Source organism: Phascolarctos cinereus, unplaced genomic scaffold (assembly GCF_003287225.1).
Source record: "Phascolarctos cinereus isolate Bilbo 61053 unplaced genomic scaffold, phaCin_HiC Scaffold_726;HRSCAF=1367, whole genome shotgun sequence".
Classification (NCBI taxonomy): Eukaryota; Metazoa; Chordata; class Mammalia; order Diprotodontia; family Phascolarctidae; genus Phascolarctos; species Phascolarctos cinereus.
The window spans coordinates 377,791,399-377,815,404 of NW_027556098.1; the positions used below are offsets into that span (position 1 = coordinate 377,791,399).

Sequence of the window (24,006 nt, forward strand, 5' to 3'; positions counted from 1 at the left end):
CCCACACCCCTTAGTGCAAGGAACACACACACACACACACAAGTCCTTAGAACACACTCACACACCATCACTTGACCCTGTGACACACACACACACTTTCACACACTGGTACACATGCACACTAACGCGCAGGGCAGAGGGACAGCGTCTTTGGCCAACACCAGGAGATGAGGCCCAGCTGGGCCCCACCAGCCTTCGGGGATGAGTTCCCAGGACCCTGTGGGAACCCTGGTGGAGAAGATTCCCTCTTCCCCCACCCACCCCCCCTCTCCACCCCATGGGTCCTGGATTGTGATGAGACACGTCAAGGACAGATGAGGGGCTTTCAGTGACACCTCCATCCTGAGAGCCAGCTGGCTTCTAGCCAAGACCTCGCTTGGCTCTCGACCCCAAGCAGAACTACCCTCTGCCCCCATGACCCAGGCCAGGGGGCTAGTCTGATGGTCAGAAGGAAGCATGGGGAGGAAGGGATAGGGGACTGGGGAGGGTGGCCTCCACCTCCCTTCTGTCCTGGGCTGGGTCCTAGGCCTTCTTTCCACGGAGCCAGCTCCAGTTTGCCCTCTGACCTCGAGCCCTTGCAGACCCCCCTTTCCCTCCCAGGTAGGCCTGGCTTTGGGCTCCCTCTCAGTCTCCACAAGCAAACAGCAGGTCAGAGGGGCCTCCGAGGCCCGGTGGGGCTGGTCAGCTGGGAGCGCATGGCCTGGATGCTGCTGACAATCTTCTTCTGGTGTCCCGTGAGGGTGATGCCCAGGCCACGAACATCCCTGACAAGGCAGAAGAACTCCAGTCAAGGCCGTGGACCTTCTCTCCCAAGACAAGGGTGGATGGTGAGCCATGAGCCCCTTCTCCAGCAGCAGAGATGCACTGCACTGACAGCCACATCTCTCAACTGGTTCTAATAATCCATCATGATGACATGATGTCCCACCACCACCCCCTTCCTCTGCCCCTCTCCCTGCAGCGATTCCTAACCTTTCTCCGTGTCATGGACCTTCCCTTGGGTGGTCAGTCTGGCGGAGTCTATGCACTTCTCCGAATAATGTTTTTAAATGCATAAAATAATGCATAGAATTACGAAGCAAATAAATTAAATTGAAATAGTCAAAATATTAAAAAAAATTCAGAGACCTCAGGTTAAGAACCTTTGATCTAGAAGTAGGAGGAATCTTAGAAATCACTGCCTCCAACTGTCTTCTTTTACGAATGAGGAAGCGGAGAGTCAGAGAAATTAAGTGAAAACCGCCTTGTTCTACGAGGGCACCGGTGTCGTGCTGTTCCTCTCAGGAGACACCTACTCCCCATTTCTCTCCTTCTTGCATCTTCACCGGCTGCTCCCCCAAGCCTGGGATGCTCCTTCGCTTCCTCTGCCCTGCAGGGCTCCTTCCGCGGGAAGCCCTTCCCAACCTCTACATTCTAGAGCCTTCTCTTGACAAGATCTACAATGTATCCAGTTTGTAGCTGTTATCCGTATGTTGCACCCTCCATTAGGCTGTAAGGTCCTCGAGGGCAGGGCTGTCTTTTGCCTTTCTTGGGATTCCCAGTACTCGGCACAGCACCAGCCCATGGTAGCATTTAATATATATTGTTGACTTGCCTCGACATAGCTGGTCAGTTGCAAGGGAGGGGTTGATTTAAACCCAGATTTTTTGGCCCTCGGGTTTGGCATTTTTTCCCACCCTATCCTCCTTCCACATCCCTGCCTGCCCCTTGGGCTGCGCACACCCTGCTTTGTACTCACTGGACATTCATGCGCAGGACCATGCCCAGAGACGAGTAGCCGCCGGCTGCAAAATGCTCCCGGTACCGACCCATCCTGATGGAGTCCAACCAGTCGCCCACGGTGACGCCGCCCCCGCCTCCTCGAAGGTCAAAGCAGCTCCGGGCAAAGGCTGGGGGTGGGCACCTGAGGATGGGGGAGGGCCTGGTGAGCGGCGGAACAGCCATTGCCCAGAGCAGGATCTGGCGCCTTCCAAGAGTCAGTTCTTGAGGGAGTTTGACCCTGGGTGGGGCCTAAAGCGGCAGGCTTCCCTAGCCCCCAGCTCAGGTCAGTCACTGGTTTCTTTGCTCAGCAGTGACCCAAGGGGGTTCCAGACTGGGATCACAGTGATGAGGTGGAGGGATCTTAGAGAAGCTTAGAGAACCCACCCCTTCATTTCAGAGATCAGGGACCTAAGAGCCCACAGAGGGGAACAGATAATAGATGAGAAAGTAATAGAGCTGGGATTCGAACCCAGGTCTTAGGATTCCAAATCCAGGGCTCTTTCCACCACACCACGTGGCATCAGCGGGGCAGGGCCGGTACCTGTTCACTGTGGCAGTGACCCTGAGGGTCTCAGGGTTGCGGACAAGGGAGTCAAGGATGCTGACGATCTGGGGGAAGCGTGGCCTCTGGCTCCGCTCTTTCTGCCAACAGTCCTGCATGAGCTGGTGGAGGGCCGTGGGACAGCCCATGGGGGCAGGGAGGCGGTACCCTTCCTCCACCGAGCTAATGACCTGGGCAGCAGGGGAGGTACCGGGATGCGGCTTCGTTCTGGCATCTCCCCCTTCCCAGCCCACTTATTCCTCCAGCCCCCACTCGGCCTTCCCCTTTCCCTCCTTCCTGACCTGTCTCCCCGAGGCCTGGCTGCCTCTTTTACCGGCTCTCCCTCTTTCTGCCTCCCTCCCTCACCTCATCACTAAGGCCTCTTTTGTCCTGATTACCCAGCCACCCCCGAGAACCTGTCAGCCACCAACCTTCCCAGCCAGACTCTCCTTAACTTCTCTGGCCCTTGGCTGGCCTCTCTCCTACTTAACCTCTTCCGGGCCAGCTCCCTCCTAGCCTCCCCTCACAGAAGGACCTCAGAGAATATCGGGTCCAACCCTACTCATTTTGTTTTTCATTTTCAGAGGCAATTGGGGGATGAGTGACTTGCCCAGGACAGAACGCGCTCTGAGTGATGTATTTGGACTCTCCAGTCCGGGGTCTGGCTAGACCACTGGCCGCTATGCTGCGCTTGGGAATGAGAGCGCCTCAGTCGGAATCCTGACTCTATTTCTTACACCTTGGGTGATCTTAGGCAAATCATTCAGCTTCTGGGCCTCAGTTTTTTCTCCTCGGGAAAATGAGTGGGTTGGATAAAAACCCATGTTTAAAATCCCTTCCTGCCCCTTCTTGTGAATCCGTGTCGTTTCCATGATTCCACACCTCTCCCCCAAGCCTTCTCTTTCCCCTCCCCCATCTTGTCCCACCCCCAATCCTTTCCCCTGCATCCCTGACCTTCCACATTCATCCTCATCCCTGTCCCAGGCCGGTACTTACGTCTCGGTTCGTCATATTCCAGTACGGCCGCTCCCCGTAGGCCAGCACCTCCCACATCACCACCCCAAAACTCCACACGTCGCTGGCCGAGGAGAACTTGCGGAAAGCAATGGCTTCAGGGGCCGTCCAACGGATGGGAATCTTCCCTCCCTGAGACAGGACGAGGCCAGAGATGGGCTAGTCATGGGAGGCTCCCTCACACTGACCAAGCCTAAGCTTAGCACCCAAGGGATGGTAGGGAAGGTGTGGGGCAGCAGCTGGGGTTGGCTCTGGGGCCAGTGGGGAGTCAGAGCGTGTCTAAACTGGTACAGATCACCCGGTCAAAAGGAGGAAACAGGCCCATAGAGGGATAATGACTTGTCCAAGGTCACACGGTCAGTGAATGGAAGACTTTGAACCTAGACCTTTTCATTCCAAGGCCAGGGTTCTTGATAAGCCAAGGGCAGGGTTAGGAGGGGAACCTCAGAGCACCCCCTGATGCTGAGATCTTTCTACTATCAGGGGTCTGGGAGGGGGGAAGACAGAAAGGAGTTAAGACTGCCAATCTGCAGGATGCTCCACGCTCAGGGGAGGAGAATGCCTGTGCCACTGAGGGGCACTGGCCACCCACCGTGGTGGTGTAGGCAGCGTCAGGGTCATCTTCCAGGACACGAGAGAGGCCAAAGTCAGACACCTTGCACACCAGCTGGCTGTTGACCAGGACATTGCGGGCAGCCAGATCTCGATGGACATAGCCTAGGTCAGAGAGGTAGCGCATGCCAGCGCCCACCCCTCGCAGCATACCCACCAGTTGCACGATGGTGAACTGCCCGTCATGGGTCTGAGGGGGAGAGAGGGGCCTGGCAGCCTTAGGCTGGCTCTAGCCAAGGGCTCCCATTGCCTGGCCCAGGGAACCAGCTAACTGGGTCCTTCCCCTCTCCCTCCCTCCTTCTCTTCCCTTCCCCTTCCCTCTTTCCCTTCCTTCTTTCCTTCCTTCCCTTCTCCCTTTTCCTTCTTTCTTCCCTTTATTTTCTCCTTCCATCTCACCCTCCCTCCAATCTTCTCTTCCTCCCTTTTCTTTCCCTTCCCTCTTTTCCTCCCTCCTTCCTACCTTCCTTCCTTCCTTCCTTCCTTCCTTCCTTCCTTCCTTCCTTCCTCCCTCCCTTCTTTTCTTTCTCCTTTCCTTTTCAGCTTCTGGACAAAGCCCCTGAGTACATACACTTCTCAGCCTTGGCAAGGGGTGACAGAGAGACCCCATGGGGCAAGAAGGGGCAAGAATGGGGGATCTCCTAATGCGGGGAGGTGGGAGCTAGTCTGATCAGCCTGCCTCTAAGATTCCAACCCCCTGTCCCTTAGAATTAGAGGATCCCACAGTCAGTGCTGGAAGTGAGCTCCAACTAGAAAGATTGGGCCACCGACTGCTGGGTTAGGGTAGGACGCTATGCTATAGAACCTGGGAGCTGGAGGAGCCTGTGGAACTCATAAAGCCCCGCTCCCTTCTTAAGCAAATGAGGAGAAATTATCTGCCCAAGGCCACACTCACAGTTCATAATCTGTAGAGACATTTGCAAATCCAGGTCTTCTGGGTCCCACACCAAAGATCTTTCTACTATACCCCATTAACTCCTATTGTCTTCTGACCAAATCCAAAATGAAGAAGTGGAAGGCATGTGAGTGATTGGTCTAAGCCCTTCACTTTACAGACGGGAAACAGTCACAGAGAGAGGATATGACTTGCTCAGACTAAGGCTAGTGAGTTAGGACAAGAACCCAGGTGTCCTGATCCCAGTCACTACTGCCCCCACCCATCTTCCTCCCAGGTCCAGCTAAATTGGAGGGCCCAGAGCCACAGGGCACCTGGGTATAGGGACATCCCTATCTCCTTCAAGCCTCTGGGGAGTTCTACTTTTCCTCAGGTCTGTGAGCAGGAGAGAGGGCCAATGGATAGAGGTAGGGAATTGGGGGGGTTGGTCACATACCCTCAGGAAAGAATCCAGGGAGCCGTTCTCCATGTATTCAGTCACAATCATTGCCAGGCGGCTTGGACAAGGGGGACAGAGAGGAACGGTGCTCTTGGGGGGTCTTATCTCCTCATCTTGCTCACTCCAGTTTCCCCCACATCCCTCAGTTCCTTTCGGGTCTCTAACTATGGCTGAGGGCTCTGAAGAAGGTAAAAGCTCCAGGCAGGAAATACCCAAGGGAAGTCAACCTTAAGGCCCTCTTCTCAGAGCCGACTTCCAATGGGGTGGATGGTAGCTATTTGGTATTCAACCCAGGCAGGCCCATAGAGCCACCAAGGAGCCCAGCAAAACTGGGGCAGCTCAGTCATATCTGGGCAGGGACACAGCTGGGCCAAGACACTGACCCTTCTCTTGGCCTTTTGAATTATTTTCCCTTAAGTAGTCAGGAGGGGAAGGAGTTTCTCTTGTGGGGTGGGGAGAGTGGGGAGCAGTGGTGGTGATGCTACTATAGACCCAAGGAGGGTGGAGGTGGGTATCTGGGGACATCAAGGGTACTTACCCCGGGTGACAACACCTTCAAGATGGATGATGTTGGGGTGGTCAAACTGTCCCATGATGGAGGCCTCACTGAGGAAGTCTTGTCGTTGGCGCTCTGAGGACCCTGCCTTCAGGGCCTTGATAGCCACTGGCACCTCTCGCTGCCCTGGCATCCGCAGTCGTCCGTAGCACACCTCCCCAGACTCGCCTGAGGGGTTCCGGGAGGCAGTGAGCTCTTCACCTCTCCTCTGGCCTCTGCCATTTCCCAATCCCTATTAATGTCCCTCACTCTCTATTATGTAGGAAAGCTCACTTCACAAAAAAGTGAGGGGTAGAGGAGAGACAGATGGCAATTCCAGTGGGGTGCTCTACAAGCAGGGTTGTTGTGTGGACTCATTTCTGTGGTGATCAACTCTTTGTGACCCTCTTTGGGGCTTTCTTGGCAAAGATGCTGGAGTGGTTTGACATTTCCTTCTCTAGCTCCTTTTACAGATGAGGAAACTGAGCAGAGAGGGTTAAGTGACTTGCCTAGGATCACACAGCTAGGAAGTGTCTGAAGCTGGATTTGAACTCAGGAAGATGAATTTTCCTGACTCCAAGCCCAGTGCTGTATCCACTATGGAGCCACTAGGTTGGTAGATAGCAAATGGTGGTGGATCATGGAGACTGGCCTTGGTTTAGAGAGAGAAGCCTGAGCCTGCTAAAGCATTTGAAGAGTGGACCACGAGCGATATGTAGTCTAGTGTGGGAAGGGCAGTGCTTAATGGCGAGAGGTGAAGCATCTGGAAGGCGACATCTTGGGTCTCCTGCCCTTGGTTACGGAATCTGGGAGAAGTTCTGGTGTTGGAGGGGGCAGGGCCATGCCTGGGGCTGCTAATGAGTCCACACATGCATGGGACTATAGGCTGACAAACTGAGACTGGGAAGGTACATTAGAGATCATCTAATCTAACCTTCTCATTTTACAGATGAGACAAGTGAGGTATAGAGAGATTAAAGTGACTGGTGCCTGGTCACACATTTAGTATCAGCCTGGATTTAAACCCAGTTCCTCTGCCTCTTTGGCAATGGCTCTTTCCACCATGCATATAGAGCATGCCAAGCATAGAGGAAGCAAGCTATGGTGACTGGAAGAGCAGACCCAACCTAACCCTGCTGATCCCCACTGGATTAGAGGAATATTGCATTTTAGAGCTGCCAAAGACCTTAGTCCAATCTCCTTATTTTTCACAAATGAGGAAATAGAGTCCCATTTTGAGACGTGCCCAAAACACGTGGGTAGTAAGTGGCAGAGTCAGGAGACTAGCACACCATGTCCATCTATGCTGATGTTGTGTTATCCAGGCCAGCTGAGAATGGCTCACTGAACTGAGGCTGCTGAGCCCATTAGAGAGGGGTACCCATGCTCACACCCCTTCACCCTCCCCAGCCAGTAGCCCCATATGCCCCAGCCCTGCTCCCCTCAGCTTCTCACCAGAACCAATGATCTTCTCAATGTGAATCCTGGAGGCCTCAATCTCACGACTGAAGCTTCGCCGGGCTCGCCCGGGTTCTTCGTAGGTGTGAGGGTCCGAGTAGAACTGGGGTTCAGGGATCTTCCCGGGGGGATGGTGCAGGGGAAGGAAGACTGGGGGAGGGGCTAGAGAAAGGGAGCAGGAAGATGCCTCTTAGCAGTGTTCCAGGAGGATCCCTCCCTTGGTGGGGCCCTCCACAGCCTCCTCTTTCCCTAGTGGGACCAGACCCCTCCCTGCAATTCTCCTCTGGAGGGACTTCCCCACATAGAAGGGCTATGGGATCTTGGGAATGTCTCTGTGGAGTCATGCGGTCTACCAAGGACCATAGATTCTCCAGAGCTGAGCTCGAAGGTCATCTAGTGTAACCCATAGCTGAACAGGAATTCTCTCTACAGCATTTAAATGGAGACTTCCAATGACATGGCGCTCACTCCCTGAAGGCCATTCTACCTTTCGACAGCTCTCATCATTAGAAAGTTAATTATTTCCCCTTAGATTAGGTCAGTGTCTGCATCTCTGTAGCTTCCACACACTACTCCTGTTTTGTCCTCTGGACCCAAGCCAAATAGATCAGATTCCTTTTCCCCATGACACCCCTTCAAATACTAAATGAGTTCTCGTGACTCTCACCCAAGTTTTCTCTTCCCCGAATGAAACAAGGCCTCCTGGCAGTGCTTGGGACTTAGCTTATAGACTCTGGGGGTCTCTAGAGAGTCCTGAGGTTGCTGGAGCGTCCTGAGTGCCCTTTTAGTATTCTAGGGCCCTGTTTTCTCCTTATAAAATCCAGAGCTGGCCTATAACAGCTTGGGGTCTAGATCAGGTCGTGAGCATCTTTGCAGGGTCTGGTATTCTCCCTACAGTAGTCAAAAGATACAGAAGAAGCTCTGGGGGTGGGGGTGTCCTTTGTTTTGGGTGTTTCTGTAGGGGACTCTTTTCTCCCCTGCTCTGATGCACTCCTCCAGGATCAGTTAGCGGAGGGGGAATTTGGCTCTTGGCCCTCATTCCCTACCTCCTTCCCCTTCCTCTCATCCCTGTCTCTGAGGCCCCTTATACTTACTTACCCTGTCCATTCTGATAGTGCATCTTCTCCTCATCAGAGTCCTGGAAGGCCTTGCTGTAGCCACAATGCCTGGGAGAAAAGGGTCTCATTGTTTCTTAGCCAACCTTGCCCTCTCAATTTCTTCCATCCCTTCCTCTGCCTTCCAGTGGCCTCCCTACCCACCAATGGCATTGTCCCAGATGAAAATCTGGGGTGTCTACCACAAGGATCCCATGGCCTCACTCCCACCTGGGATGGGATGCTAGACTTGGATGTGGAACAGCCTCTTGGTAGGCTTTCTTGCTGCTCCTATAACCTGTGCACCAGACGCCAGCATTTTCTTCCTCCAAATCTCTTCTTTCGAACACAGAACTCTCCTCTAATCAATCTCTCTCTCTCTCTCTCTCTCTCTCTCTCTTTCTCTCTCTCCTCTTCCCTTGTTTCTCTAGATCTTTGGTCAAACTAAAATTCTCTACCTAGACCTCTAAGCCTTGAAGACTATCATTTTTCCATGACTGCCACATGCTCTCTCCTTTCCATTGAACCTATGGCCCCCTTGCTTGACCATGCCTCATTGAAACATCTGCTCTAGGACGTCTTGTCTAACTAACCCTGCCTCTTGCTAAGCGTGGGGGAGTAGAAGACGGCCTGGACTGGGAGTCAGGAGAGCTGAGGTTTAGTCCTGGCCCTGCCCCTAATGAGCTGTAGGATCTTGAGATGGTCACCTGTAGAAATAGTCTCCTAAGCCAAGTGACATTCTATGGTCCCTTCCAACTCCAATGTTTAATGTTCTAACATTATGCACTAAGATTCATTCCATTCCAATCCAAGGTCTAGCATCACTCTGATATTCTGTGTTCTAACATTCTGTGCTCTAACATGCTATGTTCCAAGCTCCAACATTTTATGTTCTAACAATACATTCTAAGATCCATTTCAGCTGACATTCTGTTCTATGGTCCATCATGGCTCTGACATTCCATGCTCTAGTATGCTATGTTCTAAAATTCCTCCCAGCTCTGATATTAAATGTTGTAACACAAGTTGTTCTAAGATTCATTTTAGCTGACATTCCTTTCAAAGGTCCATCTTATGTTCTAAGGTTCTTTTCATTTCTGACATTCTATGTTCGAATGCTCTCTCAACTATGACTTCTGTGGCATAAGGGAACTCATGGCTCTGACATTCTGGGTTCTAAAGTCCCTTTGAGCACTAACATTCTGTGTCCTAAGGCTCCTCCCAGCTCTGACATTCTGTGTTCTAAGGGCCCTGGTCCCAGCTCTGACATTCTCTATTCTAAGGGCCCTCAGAGCTGCTCTGAGATTCTGTGTTCTAAGGCTCCTCCCAGCTCTGACATTCTTTGTTCTAAGGGCCCTCCCAGCTCTGACATCCTGTGTTCTAAGGGCCCTCCCAGCTGATACTCTAGGTTCTAAAGGTCCTCCCAGCTCTGAGATTCTGTGTTCTAAGGCTCCTCCCAGCTCTGACATTCCTTGTTCTAAGGGCCCTCCCAGCTCTGACAGTCCGGATTCTGGGGGCCCTCAGAGATGCTCTGACATTCTGTGTTTTAAGGACCCCCCCCAGCTCTGACATTCTGTGTTCTAAGGGCCCTCAGAGCTGCTCTGAGATTCTGTGTTCTAAGGCTCCTCCCAGCTCTGACATTCTGTGTTCTAAGGGCCCTGGTCCCAGCTCTGATATTCTATGTTCTGAGGTCTCTCCCTGCTCCAAAATTCTAGAATTTGAAGCTTCACTTGAAGCAGCTAGGTGGTACAGTGCATAGAGTGCTGGACCTGGAGTCAGGAAGACCTGATCAAGTTCAAATCCAGTCTCAGACATCTACTAGATGTATGACCCTGGACAAGTCACTTAACCTCTGTATGCCTCAGTTTCCTCATCTGTAAAATGGGAATAATAACAGAAACTACTTCCCAGGGTTGTTGTGATGATCAAATGAGACAATATTTTGTAAGCTGCTTCGCAAACCTTAAAGCTGTATATACAAATGCTAGCTATTATTATCACTACCTAAATATGAAGTCCCATCCCTTAAGCATTGTTTTGTCAACACTTGCCTCTATTGCCAGGGCTGCATTATCAGGCTGAGCTTGGGAAATGAGAGGGTAGAAGGAGAAGCAGAAAGGGATGAGGGCAGATGGGAAGAGAGGAAGCTGGCAGAAAGGAAACCCTGTAGGCTGCAAAACAAATATGCAGGGAGCCTTCACAGACCTGGAGAGTGGAGTCTGCCGGCCCCCCGAAGGCCTGGCATGTGAACGAGAAGGTGCGGGTGGTGGGAGGGGGCAGGAGAAGGTTGGAGGCCCCACCTACCTCTTCTTGCAGATAAGCAGCAGCAAAAGGAGGACCAGACCAGTGATGAGCGTCAAGCAGATCCACACAATGGTCCTGGTGTCATAGCGGAGCCCTGCTACGGGAGGCAGGAGAAGACGGCTCACCCAGCTGAGGTGGGCAGAGGCGAGAGAGAGAAAACCCCCTCCACCTAGCCTGGGCCCAGATGGGGGGGGCCACCCAAAACCGGAACATTTCGGGCAAATCAGTCAATCAGGAACCAATGAATAAACATTGATTAAGCTCCTACTGTGTGCTAAGCACGGAGTGTACAGTAAAAGGCAAAAAGTCCCCTTGCTAAAGGAGCTTGCAATCTATCTCCCCAATGTCTTGTTAGGAGCCTCTCTGAACCTCCCCTTCCCCCAAATGATTTTGAACTTATATAATGATAACAGCCAACATTTATAGAATGCTTTAAGCTTTACAAAGCACTTGACGTATTGCTTCATTTAATCCTTACAACCCTGAAGGGTGGGTACTGTTATTATTTTCATTTTACAGATGAGGAAACTGAGGCAAATCAAGGTTAAGTGACACTCCCAGGATCACACAGCTAGTAAGTAGCTGATACAGGATCTGAACCTAGTCCTTCCTGACTCCAGGTCCAGTGCTTTATCCACTTAGCCACCTAGATACATTCCTGTATTTCATACTTACCTCTGTAAGTGTGCTAATTGAGAGCAATTTTGTCTTTTTTATTCCTAAAGCCTAGCACAGCGCCTGGTATCTGGCAGGTACTTAATAAATGTTTATTGAATTAATGGATGAATTTAGTCCTTCATCCAGAGCCCACTGACATGGGTGGGAAGTGAGACGGGCACCAGAGCACAGTGGACTAAGAGGAGGCGACCTGGTCTCTAGTACAGGCCCTGCCAGACCTTAGGTAAGTCATTTTCTTACACTGGGCTTCAGCATTCTCATCTATCAAATGGAGCCAGAAATCCCTGCCCTGATTCCTTCTCGACACTGTTGTGAGGAGGTGGTTCAAGAGCCCTGACAAGAATCTTTCCTGAACCTCTCACTGACTTTTCTCAGCCTGACTTTCTGGAATGAAGTCTTGTATTTCTATGCAGGGCACGTCTCTCTGCCTTAGCGTCCTCTAAAACGAGCAGCTTATGCTGGACGGCCTCTAATGTCCTTTCCTGATTTAATATGCTACGCTTTTGCAAGCTATGGTCTAAGGCCCTCCCAGCTCTAAAGTTCTGTGTCCTAAGAGCCCTCCCAACCCTGACATGGTATGTTCTGAGGGCCCTCCCAGCTCTGACATTCCGTGTTTTAAGGGCCCTCTCAGCTCTGACATTCTGCGTTCTAAGGGCCCTCCCAGCTCTGACATTCTGTGTTCTAAGGTCCCTCCCAGCTCTGACATTCTGTGTTCTAAAGGCCCTCCCAGCTCTAACATTCTATGTTCTAAGGGCCCTCCCAGTTCTGACATTCTCTGTTCTAAGGTCCCTCCCAGCTCTAATAGTCTATGTTCTAAGGGCCCTCCCAGCTCTGACATTCTCTGTTCTAATGCTCCTCCATCTCTGACATTCTGTGTTCTAAAATCTCTCCCAGCTCTGATGCTCTGTGTTCTAAGGTCCCTCTCAGATCTAACATTTTATGGTCTATGGTCTCTCCTTGCTGTAACATTCTGTGTTCTAAGGTCCCTCTAAGCTTTAATGTTCTGTGTTCTAAGGACCCTACTATGTCTAACATTCTATGATCTATGGGCCCTCTTTGCTGTGACATTCTATGTCTTAACGTTCTATGTTCTATGGTCCCTCCTTGCTGTGACATTCTATGTTCTGAGGTCCCTCCTACCTCTGACAGTCTATGGGCTATGGTCCTTTCTAGCTCTAACACTCTCTATTCTTCATTCTCTGTTCTAACATTCTATGTTCTATGGTCTGTCCTTGCTGTAACACTCTATGTTCTAAGGTCCCTCCAAGCTTTAATGTTTTCTGTTCTAAGGACTCTACTAGATCTAACATCCTATGTTCTATGGTCCCTCCTTGCTGTGACATTCTATGGGCTATGAATAGTCCTTTCTAGCTCTAACACTCTCTATTCTTCATTCTATGTTCTAAGACTCCTCCCAGCTGTAACTGTCCATCTGGCTCAATGGATAGAGGGTGTGACTCAAAATCAGGAAGTCACGAGTTTGAATCCTGCCTCATACTTAACATTTGGGAGATCCTGGGCAAGTCATTTAACTTCTCTTGGCCTCAGTTTCCCCATCTCTAAATTGATATAATGACAGCAACCTTATAGGGTTGTTGTATGTCAAATATATGTAGAATATGTAGGTAATGCACCATATTATAAGTTAGCAATTGTCATTTACACTTTATGTTCTGGGTTTCCTTCTAACGCAAACATTCTCTGGTCCCTTCTTGCTCCATCATGTCCCTTCTGACTCTGAAATTTTATGTTTTAAGGTCCCTTCTTAGTCACAAGAGGGCATAAGGCTATGACTCAGAGACATTCTGCCCGTCCATGGCCTCCCCCTCGATCCCTCCCACCCTACACTCACTTGGTTTTCCAGTCTCCACTTCCATGGCCGGACTAAAGCGGCCACAGCCTGCTGAAGTGCGGGCTCGCACCTGGAACACATAGTGGGTGCCAGGCTTCAGCCCAGACACAGTTGCCCTGGTGGTTGTGGCCTTGAGGGTGGAGAAACTTTGCATCTCCTTGTCCTGGAAGATTGGAGGGAGAAAGGAGCTCAGGAGACTGGACCTGCCCAGCTCCCTCTATGCCCGAGCCCATCACCCCCTGTCTCTCTGCACCAGCCTTACTGTCTTCACCTTCTCGTAGTATTTAATTTCATACTCCAGTATGATCCCATTAGGCTGGGCTGGTTCTTGCCACAACAGGGTGACACTGGTCTGCCCGGCTTGCTCCTGGCGGATCGCCACCACTTGGGATGGGGCTGGAAGGGCCAAAGCCATGGAGTGTTAGAAAGGCATCACTTGACTGTCCTTCCCCTTTCTGGAGTCCTGCTTCCTGCTCATGCAAACTCTTCCTTCCCACCCCCACCCTGAGGGGTAATCCTAGAACTGGAGTGTGAACTTGAGTCAGTCATTTTTGTCTGGGTCTCAGTGTCCTTACCTGTGAGTCGGTAGGGGATGGAATGCAAAGTCTTGAAGATCCCAGTTTATAAGCTAAGGTATTCTTACAGCTCTGACATTCCATGCTCCAAGGTTCTTCACAGCCTTGACATTCTATATTCTAAGGGCCCTCCCAGCCCTGACATTCTATGTTCTAAGGGCCCTCCCAGCCCTGACATTCTATGTTCTAAGGGCCCTCCTAGCTCTGACCTTCTGTTCTAAGACCCCGCCCAAATATGACATTCTGTGTTCTGAGTTGCCTCCCAGTTCTGACATTCTATGTTCTAAGGTCCCTCCCAAGTCTGATTTCGTGTTCTAAGGCCCCTCCCAGGTCTAGTATTCTATGTTCTGAGCTGCCTCCCACATCTGACATTCTGTGTTCTCCTAACTCTAACATTCTATGTTCCAAGTTCCCTACCAGCTCTAACACTGTTATGTTCTAAGGTCTCATCCAGCTTTGATAATTATAATTTAAGGTCTCTTCTACATTCACGACTATGTTTCTAGATCACTGTTTCAATTCTCTTACACTTCCTCCTGTAAAACCAGGGCATGCTTGTCTAGGCCAAATGGCCAAACGCCCCGCGGCCGCCCATCAAGCTGCCATTTCAGAGGACTCCTTTGTTGTTTACTCAGTATCTAGCCCCAAAGTCCCTGGGGAATGGGGCCCCCTGTGCTCCTCCTACCTGCCTGGTTCGTGGTGATGTTGACGGAGGCTCGTCGGGGCTCCAGACTGAGGTCAGACACACCGTTGATGGCCTCGATCCAGAAGGTATAGTTCATGTGGGCGAGCAGGTTGGCTACCGTCAGGGCCGTCTGCACCAGGTTCATCTGCTGGGGCACAAACCGGGTGCCGCTGCCACAGGCCTCACAGTGGCCCTGGTCCCAGGAGCAGCGGCGGCAGATGGCGTTGTAAGTGATGTCACTGCGGCCTCCCTTGTCCAGGGGAGGGTCCCACTCCAGGGTCACAGAGGTCCCATTCACACTGGAGATCAGGTTCACAGGGGCAGAGGGAGGCCCTAGGGAGCAGAGAGACCCAGCCCCAGGCCCCAGCTATAGTTCTGGTTGTGGCTTAGTTACTATGGTGAATTTGGGTATGTTCATCTGGTTCTATCTCAGACTTCTCCAGCACCTAGAGAGCTCACTGGGGGGCATGGACTGCATCTCCTCTAGCAGACTGGAGAACCCTAAGTGCAGAGACTACATCTCATCCATAACATCTAACCTAGCTTCCTTCTCTTCCCCTGCCCAAAGAGATAGTACTGCCAATGCTTACTTCTGTGAAATTGTCATTACAGGCCCTTGGGCTAAGTGAGAAGATCCCAGAGGCCTGACCCACACCCACAAGGCTTTCTTTCTTTCACATTCTACTTATTTATATCACATTCCCTCACTAGACTGTAAATAACATGAGGGCAAAAGACCACATGTTATCCAAACTTTGTACCTCCCTCTCATGACCATAATGGTACTTTGCATATTGAAGGTACTTAATAAATGCCTATTTAATGAATTTTCACTTCATGCCTGAAGGTTGAATGACCAAGAGAGTGGGTCTGGAACGCTTGGTTATCAAGGCTGGCCAACAGGAGGAAAGAGGTCTTGAGTGCCCTGGACAGACTGGCCTCACCTTCCACCCCAAGTGGAAGGGGTACTCACGAGTACAGGCGGCAGATGGTGGGTCGAGGGCTGCTCGGTGATAGCTGAGGTCACAGTGGCAGGTCTGGGCTGCAGGTGTAGATGCATGACTGTGCAAGGGGCACCTAGCACATAGCTGGTCCCCTGGAGCTGACTTGTAAGTCCCCAGTTCACAGGCTGCAGAGGAAGAAAGAGATGATGATGGAGAGAGCGGTGTTGTCTCATGTAACAGAAAAGCCTTCTTGGCTAATGGACATCCAAAGTAGTCCTAGAATGACCGACTCTTGCTGACACTGTCTGGATGGAAATCTCCTCCTCCCAGGAGTTGACAGTATTAAAAAAACAGAATATTAGAGTTATAAGGGACATTGGAACACAAAATGTTTAGAGCTGGGGGTGGGAGAAGACATTTGAATGTAGTGTGAGACCTGGAAGGGTCATCAGAACAAGAAGGTCAAAACTGAAAATGATGTTAGAACACAGACTACTAGACGTGGAGGTACACAAAGGATGGGATGTTACTGAGCCCAAAGAAAGGATATGATATATGATGAATACAGAGAAGCATGAGAAGACTTATATGAACTGAGGCAAAGCAAAGTCAGCAGAACCAGGAAAACAATAGACATAAACAAAGGATCAGCGAGTATTTATTAAGTGCCTGGAGAATGCTTGGCACCAGGGATACAAAAACAAAGAATATAACAATCCCTCTCTTAAGAAGCTCACACATTCAACAAAATCAAAACTGAACTCTACATGATCATAACAACCAAGTCTGACCTGGAAGAGGAGCTGTGGGAATATCCCTTTTCTTCTCTTTTTTTTGGAGAGGAAAAGACTATATATGCTATTGGACTTGACTAATGTGTTGATGGATTTGACTGAATTGGTTTTTTTTCTTTTTCTTTTTTCTTTTCTGTTACAGGGAATGGCTTTCAAGGCAGGGGAGGGGAAGACTACATTTGGAAATGAAGATGATGTAAAAACAAAAAATCAATAAAATTATTTTTTAAAAAGAACACAGAATATTAGAACTAGAATTCAATTGGATTAACCAAATGAAGCAATTGTGTGCTCTGTGTGGGTGATACGAAGACAAGAAACTAATCCAACCCCTGTTCTCAGCGTCCTCATATTCATTCTACCAAGTGGATCCCTGGAGGTAATCTAGTCCCATTTCACAGAATAGCAAACAGAGGTCTATGAGGTGAAATACTAAGGCACATGGTTCATTTATAGCAGCACCCCGGACCTCAAGCTTGTTGCCGCTTCCCTTGGAGAGGCCTCTGGGGTCTGCAGAACCTCTATTAACCAAATAGTCCCTCCAGTGGGCAGTGCAAGGAGACCTGGTTTAAATTCCGGCCCTGCCACTGACAATTTGGGTCATCACCACTGAGTCACGTCCCCTCTTTGGGTCTCACTGAGGGTGTTATACTAGATAATTTCCAACTTCTCTTCTAGCTCTAAATATCATGATTCACTAGCCCTCCACTGGTTTTCAGAACGAAAAGGACCAGGAACATGGCGGCAGCCCCCTCCATGGATGGAGGGCGTGAGTGCCCTGCTGTGACTGCAGGAAAGTCCCTAAATCTGTACAGTGAGGTCCTGCAGTTACTCCCCTAACTCCTCCAGGAAGACACACAGAGAAAACCCCAGATCCATTGGCCAGTCATAGAACTGTTCAGAATCCCCAGGTGGGCTCAGAACCTCACTAGTGAGAAGTGGGTCACTTAATAGAAAACACACCAGAGAAAGAGTCAGAAGCCCCAGGTTTGAGCTCTTGCTGGACCGTTTTCCTGGCTGTGCGATCTTGGGTAAACAGCTTTCTCAGCCTCAATTTTGTCATCTGTAAAATCAGCACAATCATATCCCTACTGCCTATCTTACAGGGCCATCAGGAGGAAAACATTGTGCAAACCTTAAACTTGCTGTAGAAATCTGTGTTATTATTTTAATTATTATTATTGACACCGGGGAGGGGGGCTTTCTCATATCTGAGCCTGGCATAGAGCCAGAAGAGTGAAGTCAGTTCCATTTAATATATATTTGTAAATTCCCTATACTGTTTGGAGGATTGTGCTAGGCTCTGGGGGAGGTATTAAGTTGAGAGGAGTCCCTGCCCTCATGAAGCTTACAGTCTAGTAGAGTGTGAACACTCTTAATGCCTCCCTTGACTTACAGCTTCAGCCTCTTGGTTTAGAAGTCCTGGAGAAGGTCTTGGCCTTATGTTCTTGGAGCACCCTCACAGAAGAGCAGAATTCAGGACTGGAAAAGACCTCAGAGGTCACCTCGTCCAAGCTGCCCTTCATTAGAGTCCTCTCTGCAATGTCCCAGGCAAGTGGCCGCCCAGCTTTGCAGGAAGCCCTGCGAGGAGAAGTGCCTCACCAACTCCCAAGGCAGCCCACGGCCCTTTGGTTCAGAGTTCACTGGAAGGACGTTTTTCCTACCATCGAGTCAAAACCTGCCTCTCTGTACCTTCTGCCTTTGAGGCTAGCTCTGCCTTCTGTAGACAAGGAGTACCAGGCTATTTTTTTCTTTTACAAGACAGCCCTTCAAATACTTGGGACAGCTTGCTGGCACAGTAGATGAAGTGCTGGGCCTGGAAAGTTAGGAAGACCTGAGTTCAAAATAAAGCCTCAGCCACTGACTAGCTGGGTAACCTTGAGCAAGTCACTTCACTCTGTTTGCCTCAGTTTCCTCATCTGTAAAATGAGCTGGAGAAGGAAATGATAAACCCGTCCAGTATTTCTGCCAAGAAAACCTCAAATGGGGTCACGAAGAGTCAGACATGACCAAAACAGGTGGACAACAGCAGCCTTCAAGTAGCTGAAGACAATTCTCGTGTCCACCTGCAAAGTCTTCTCTGTCACAGGCGTAACATCCCCAGTTTCTTCCCATCATCCCCGCGTGTCATGGATTCAAGGCCTTTCAAGGCCCCGGTCACCTCCTGTGGACACTAGAGCTTCTCACTGTCCATCCTAAACCGTGGTGCCCTGAACCGATCACAATTCTCCAGATGTTGTCTGAACAGGGGAGCCGGCAGCAAGCTGCTCCCCCCTCCCCGACTTAGTCCTTCAAGTAGCCGACAGTCAAATGAGGTTTTCTTGGCTGTCAAGTTACACTATTGGCTCATACAGGGTTGATGGTCCATCCAGAGACTCAGATCTTTTTCAGACAAAAGATCGCCTCTCCACATCCTCCCCTCCAAAACTGGGCATATCATAGATGTTTACTACACAGCTGCCAGATGATTAACTTTATCGTCTTTACCATCCTCTGGTTCATATTTGAGATCTTTTCTCCCCAACCAGATTATAAACTCCTTGAGGACAGGTGAAGAGGATGCTGAGGCCCACGTAAGGGGAGTGACTTGTCCAAAGTCATATGGGTAATTGGTAGCAGAGCTAGTACTAGATTCCAGGTCTTGAGGCAGTGCGGCACAGTGGGATGGGCAGTGGATTTAGAGTCAGAGAACTTGAGTTTAAACCCTGGTGTGTGACTTTGGGTAAGTCAGTCTCTCTGGGTCTCAGTTTCCTTACCTGCCAAATGAGGGAGTTGAATTCTATAGCCCTTGAGCACTAAACCCATGCATCCAAGATCCTGATATGTAATCCAATGCTCGAAGTGTCCTTTGACCACCCCTGGGATGTCGAGTCCAGAACTAGAATGTTGCCTCCATGTTATCCACCTCATTGTTTTTTTAGAATCATGGAATTTTAGTGGGATCTTAATGAACATATGTTGATTTATTCCCTGAAATTCATGCTTGGTGAAGGATTTGGCCTGGATGACATTAAAGGTCCCTCCCACCAAGATTCCATTTGTGACATTCTCTAAAGTCACTCCTACATCTGACATTCCATGTCCCAAGGCCCCTCCCAGCTCCAACATTCTGTATCCTCAGGTCTCTCCTAGCCCCAATATTCTGTGTTCTGAGGGCTTTCCCAACTCTGCCATTCTGTGTTCTAAGGGCCCTCCCAGCTCTGACATCCTATAATGGTCCTCCCAGCCCTGACATCCTGTGTTCTAAGGGCCCTCCCAGCCCTGACATCTTGTGTTCTAAGGGCCCTCCCAGCTCTGACATCCTGTGTTCTAAGGGGCCTCCTAGCTCTGCCATCCTGTGTTCTAAGGGCCCTCCCAGCTCTGACATCCTGTGTTCTAAGGGCCCTCCCAGCTCTGACATCCTGTGTTCTAAGGGCCCTCCCAGCTCTGACATCCTCTGTTCTAAGGGGCCTCCTAGCTCTGACATCCTGTGTTCTAAGATCCCTCCCAGCTCTGACATCTATGTCCCTGGGCCTCTCCCAGCTCAAATATTTTATCATTCATTCAAAAGTTGATATTTTTATATACCTGTCACAGAAGCCTGGAAATTTCCCCTTTTGAATCCCAATAGTAAGGGATTATAACGTGCTCAGCTGATGCCCATATGGTTATAACATGTCAGGGCCAGATTAATCGGAGCAATGAAAATAAAATAATCTTTAATAACAATACTAATCGCCAGCCCTGGGGGATGTGAGGGATCTGGATGCTGAGGTCGGGGACTAATCGACAAAGACAGATGGCATTGCTCTGGGCCAATGCCAGGCCGGCCCCATCAGAGGAAAGGCTGGGCTGGGGAATACGTGTGGGCCGCGGGGCCTTCTGGCAGAGGGCCAGCCGGGGGGCTCTGCCCAGCACAGTGCACTCCCACCCTCCACCCCCTTCCTGGCTCAAAGCCATTTCCCATTCTCCCCCTGGCCCCAGACCTGCTGGTCACACCAGCAGCTGCTTAGAGACCAGGCCCCCCTCTGTTCTCCTATTCAAACAGCATTAGATTTGACAAATAAGGTGTCCGGCTGTGGACGGCCAAAGGAAATTAATTCTAAATCAGATTTTAAACACAGTCAGGAAGGCCAAAGAACTCGTCTTTCATTCCCTCTCCCCGCTCCAAACCCACTCAGAAATGAGCCTTTGATATTTATAGAAAGATGATTAGGGCCACAGAGGGTGATTTATGTCTTCCGTCCGGGTGACAGGAGGGAAGGGAAGCTGGGCTCCAGGTGTGGGGACACTACTTGCTTACCTGGCACCTCTCCCAGCATTCTCCCCCTCCTAGAGTAGAGGGGGAGGGGGAAGGGGCAGGGGCAGGGAGGAGGGCGTGTCACTAGATCCCAGGAGCAGCAGAAAGTACCCTGACTGGCAGGCGGGACATCCAGGTCCCTTTTGCCGGGTGACCTCCGCCATCCAACATCTCTGGGCGTCTCAGCTGCCTCCTAAGGAGGCTGGACCACTTCCTGTTCAAAGTCTAGTCTGATTCAGCCCTTAGGTGGTCTGTTTAAGGCCTCTGGGCCTTGGTTGACCACAAGGCAGCTCCCAAGATGGCTCTGGTTACAAGCTGTTCTGTACCTGTCATACCACTCAAATGAATGAGGTCAGAGATGGTAGCCTTGGAGGGGTAAGGCAGCCCAAGTTAGAGCTCAAGAAAGAGAAGAGGCCAAGAGAGGGAAGGGACCCCACAGTCACACCGGAAGTGAGTAACAGAGCCAGGGTCTAAGTGAAGCTGGACCTGGGGCTCCGGGTGGTGGCCGAGTGGGGCCTTCTGCCTGCTCCCTCCCTAGCTCCCCTCCCCTTTTCTTTCTGTGCCTCTGCTCTAGGGGAAGAGTGGAGGGCAGCTGAAGGAGGCTTCCTCCAGGGGACTTGGGAAACAGAACAGGCTTCTGGCTGCTCAAACAGCGATAAGGGGCCTGGCGGGCTTTGGAGCTCACTTTCCCTGGGAGGCTGTGCTTCTCCCGGCTCTGTTTGCTCAGAACAGAGTTACCAAGGGAGGGGGGGTGTCGAGGAGACTGGCAGGGAAGGGTACCAGAGAAGGGCAGTGGCTAGCATCAGCAAATGGAGGGCTGGGGAAAGACTTTAGCGGTCATTTAGTACACTGCTTCCCCCATCCTACAGAGAGAGAGAGAGAGAGAGACAAACAGACAGAGAGACAGAGACAGAGACAGAGAGACAGAGAGACAAAGACAGAGACAGAGATAGAGAGAACAGACAGATGGACAGAGAGATAGAAGGAGATTAGATAGATATGTAGATAGATAGATAGATACATAGGCTGAGATCACCAGAGTATCCCATAGGATCAAGTGGGGACTCAGGATGTACGAAATCCCACAGGGACCTGGGTTTATTCCCTGAAAGAGGTAATTCCACTGTACTCTTCCACTTTGGGCTTCCTGTCTGTGTATCTCCCCTGTCCCACCCAAAAGGCTACCTGGTTTTAGTTTGTGTAGCCACTTCCGCTGTGTTCTCTTCAGATGTATCACAGGCGCACTCAGTGACATAGACATTCTGTTCTATGGCCCATCATGGCTCTGACATCCCATGCTCTAATATGCTATGTATGGACACACACACACACACACACACACACACACACACACACACACACAGAGCCTAGATTTACTTCCCCCACATCCATTGGAACCTCTAGAGTCCTTACTGGTGAGGGACCTTGGCCTGTTCTTTTGCCCCTCCCCCAGTAACCTCCAGTTTCTCAAGGGGTGGGAGAGGGGCTGGCTGCCTCTTGATTACCAAAAAGTGGTACTGTCCTAGATGGAAAACTTGGGCATCCTGTCGAATGTAAGCTCCTTGAGTAAAGGGACTGGTCCACTGGTGTCTTTGGACCTGTCATTCCTCTCAGAGGGTCTTGAACATGAGATTTAGGGCTAACTCCATGTTTGTTGAATTGGAGGTGGGGGGAGTCAGGGCAGCTGCCACAGACCCTTCAGTATAACCCCTACCTGAAAGGGCCCAGCTCTCTGACGTCTTTCCCAAGGCTGCTGTGGGGCAAGGGCTGTGTATACCTTAGGATAAGAGTGCCTGAATTTGATGTGTATGTCTTTATAAGAGGCAGCATGGAGCGGATGATGGTAGAACAAGAGAGTGAGTAGAGAGCCACCCTTAAAGCCAAGAAGACTTGGGTTCAAACCCTACCTCTAGCACCTAGGGGCCATGTGACCCTGGGCAAATAACTTATGGTCTCTGAGACTATAAGTTATCCACTTGCCTTGGCAGAAAGAGTCTTCTCACTTTGGAGTTCCCTAAATCAATGAAATCACAGGTATGCCCCTATGTCTTGCATATACTACTGATATATGTCCCTGTGGTCTACCTCATTGGAATGTAAGCTCCTTGAAGGCAGGGCCTGTTTCATGTTTGGTTTTTGTATCCCCAGTACCTAGCACCGGCAGGCACATAGTAGGTGCTTAATAAATTCTTGAGGATTAATTATGTGGAAAGTATACTGGGTTTGGAATCAAAAGGACCAGGTTTGAATCTCAGCTGTTGCAATACCTGTGTGACCCTAGGGCCAATTACTTCCCTTCTCTGGGCCTCAGTCTCCTCCTCTGTAAAATGAGTATTAAACTAGAATCTAAGGTCTGTGATCTACCATAGAACTGTGAAGCGCAACCACTCACCCACGCAGGCGTCTTGGAGCTCCTCATAACCGGCGCTGCACACGCACTTCCCAATGGGCACCAGCCACTCCCCCTCGGCGCTGCAGTACATCTTGGGTGTGTCCCGTTCCTCGGAGTGCCCGACACACTCCCCTCGAACCTCCACCAGGGAGGAAGAGTCCGCCCCCGTCACTGCCTCCGAGAAGGCAGCCAGGTTGCGCACCATGGCTGGGCATTTCTTGTAGTAAATTCGCAGGGAGAGGATTGCGATGCAAGCCCCGATGTCCTGGAAGGCTAGGTAGAAGCCTCGCTTGCTCAGTGGCCCCACGCCACGCACCTCCGTGTTGAGCTTGAGGCGCCGGACCCCCAGGTCGGCCCCGGTGAAGCTCTCGTCCGCAGCAATGGTGTCGATTTTCACAAACTGACTCTCCTGGGTGCTGGTGCCCAGGTCGCGGTCAGATTCCAGGTAGTAAAGGTTGAAGGTCTCCTTGCAGGTCCCCAGCACGCCTGGCATGCTGTTACAATCTCGCAGGGTGAACTTGATCTCCGCATATACCCGGCGGGCACCATCCCTCGGCACCCAGCTCGTCCGAAGCCAGTTATTCTGGTTGGGGCTCATGACGTTGCACACCTGGTAAGTGTGGATGGGGCTGAAGAATTCATCCACTTCATTGATGGAATCCCACTGCAGGGAGAGGACCAATCATCAGGAAGAGACTTGGGGGATGCTGGGTTTGTCTGTCAGCCGGAACCCTGGGGCACTCGCTACGGGCAGGCTTTTGTACAAACAGAAGGCAATTCAACACAAGTACTGATTGCACCACCTTCTGTGCCTAGCCTTGGGCTCAGTGCTGGGAGGGACAGGAAGAACAAGAAACTTGTTCCTACCGTCAAGCAACTGGCAGTCTAGTAGGGGAAAGGAGAACTGGGGTTGTACCCAATAAGTATACTAGAAGAAAGAATGGGATAGATGCTATAGAAAAGTGTTAGATGAAAAAAACAAAAAAAGTGTTAGATCATGTTTCAGGTTCTTTCTATCTTTCTACCTCCAATATATTCTATTCTAAGGGCCCTCCCTTCCCAGCTGTGCCACTCTGGGTTCCAAGCTCACCCTAGCTCTGACATCCTGTGTCTTAAGGGACCTGCAAGCTCTGACATCCTATGTTCTAAGAACCGTC

The 24,006-nt window shown here is 50.6% G+C and overlaps 1 protein-coding gene across 1 annotated transcript; it reads right to left on the bottom strand.

Annotated features, from left to right (window-relative positions):
- Nucleotides 1-289: 289 nt before the first annotated feature.
- On the bottom strand, nucleotides 290-23,513 carry EPHA8 (EPH receptor A8). Its single transcript, XM_078145612.1, is given in 15 exon segments — nucleotides 290-764; nucleotides 1,739-1,903; nucleotides 2,303-2,493; nucleotides 3,299-3,448; nucleotides 3,909-4,118; nucleotides 5,257-5,359; nucleotides 5,728-5,983; nucleotides 7,250-7,414; nucleotides 8,351-8,418; nucleotides 10,651-10,744; nucleotides 13,181-13,343; nucleotides 13,452-13,576; nucleotides 14,441-14,773; nucleotides 15,414-15,569; nucleotides 22,850-23,513. Coding segments are annotated over 15 exon segments (2,892 nt in total). The 5' UTR covers nucleotides 23,448-23,513; the 3' UTR covers nucleotides 290-649.
- Between the last annotated feature and the right edge of the window lie 493 nt (nucleotides 23,514-24,006).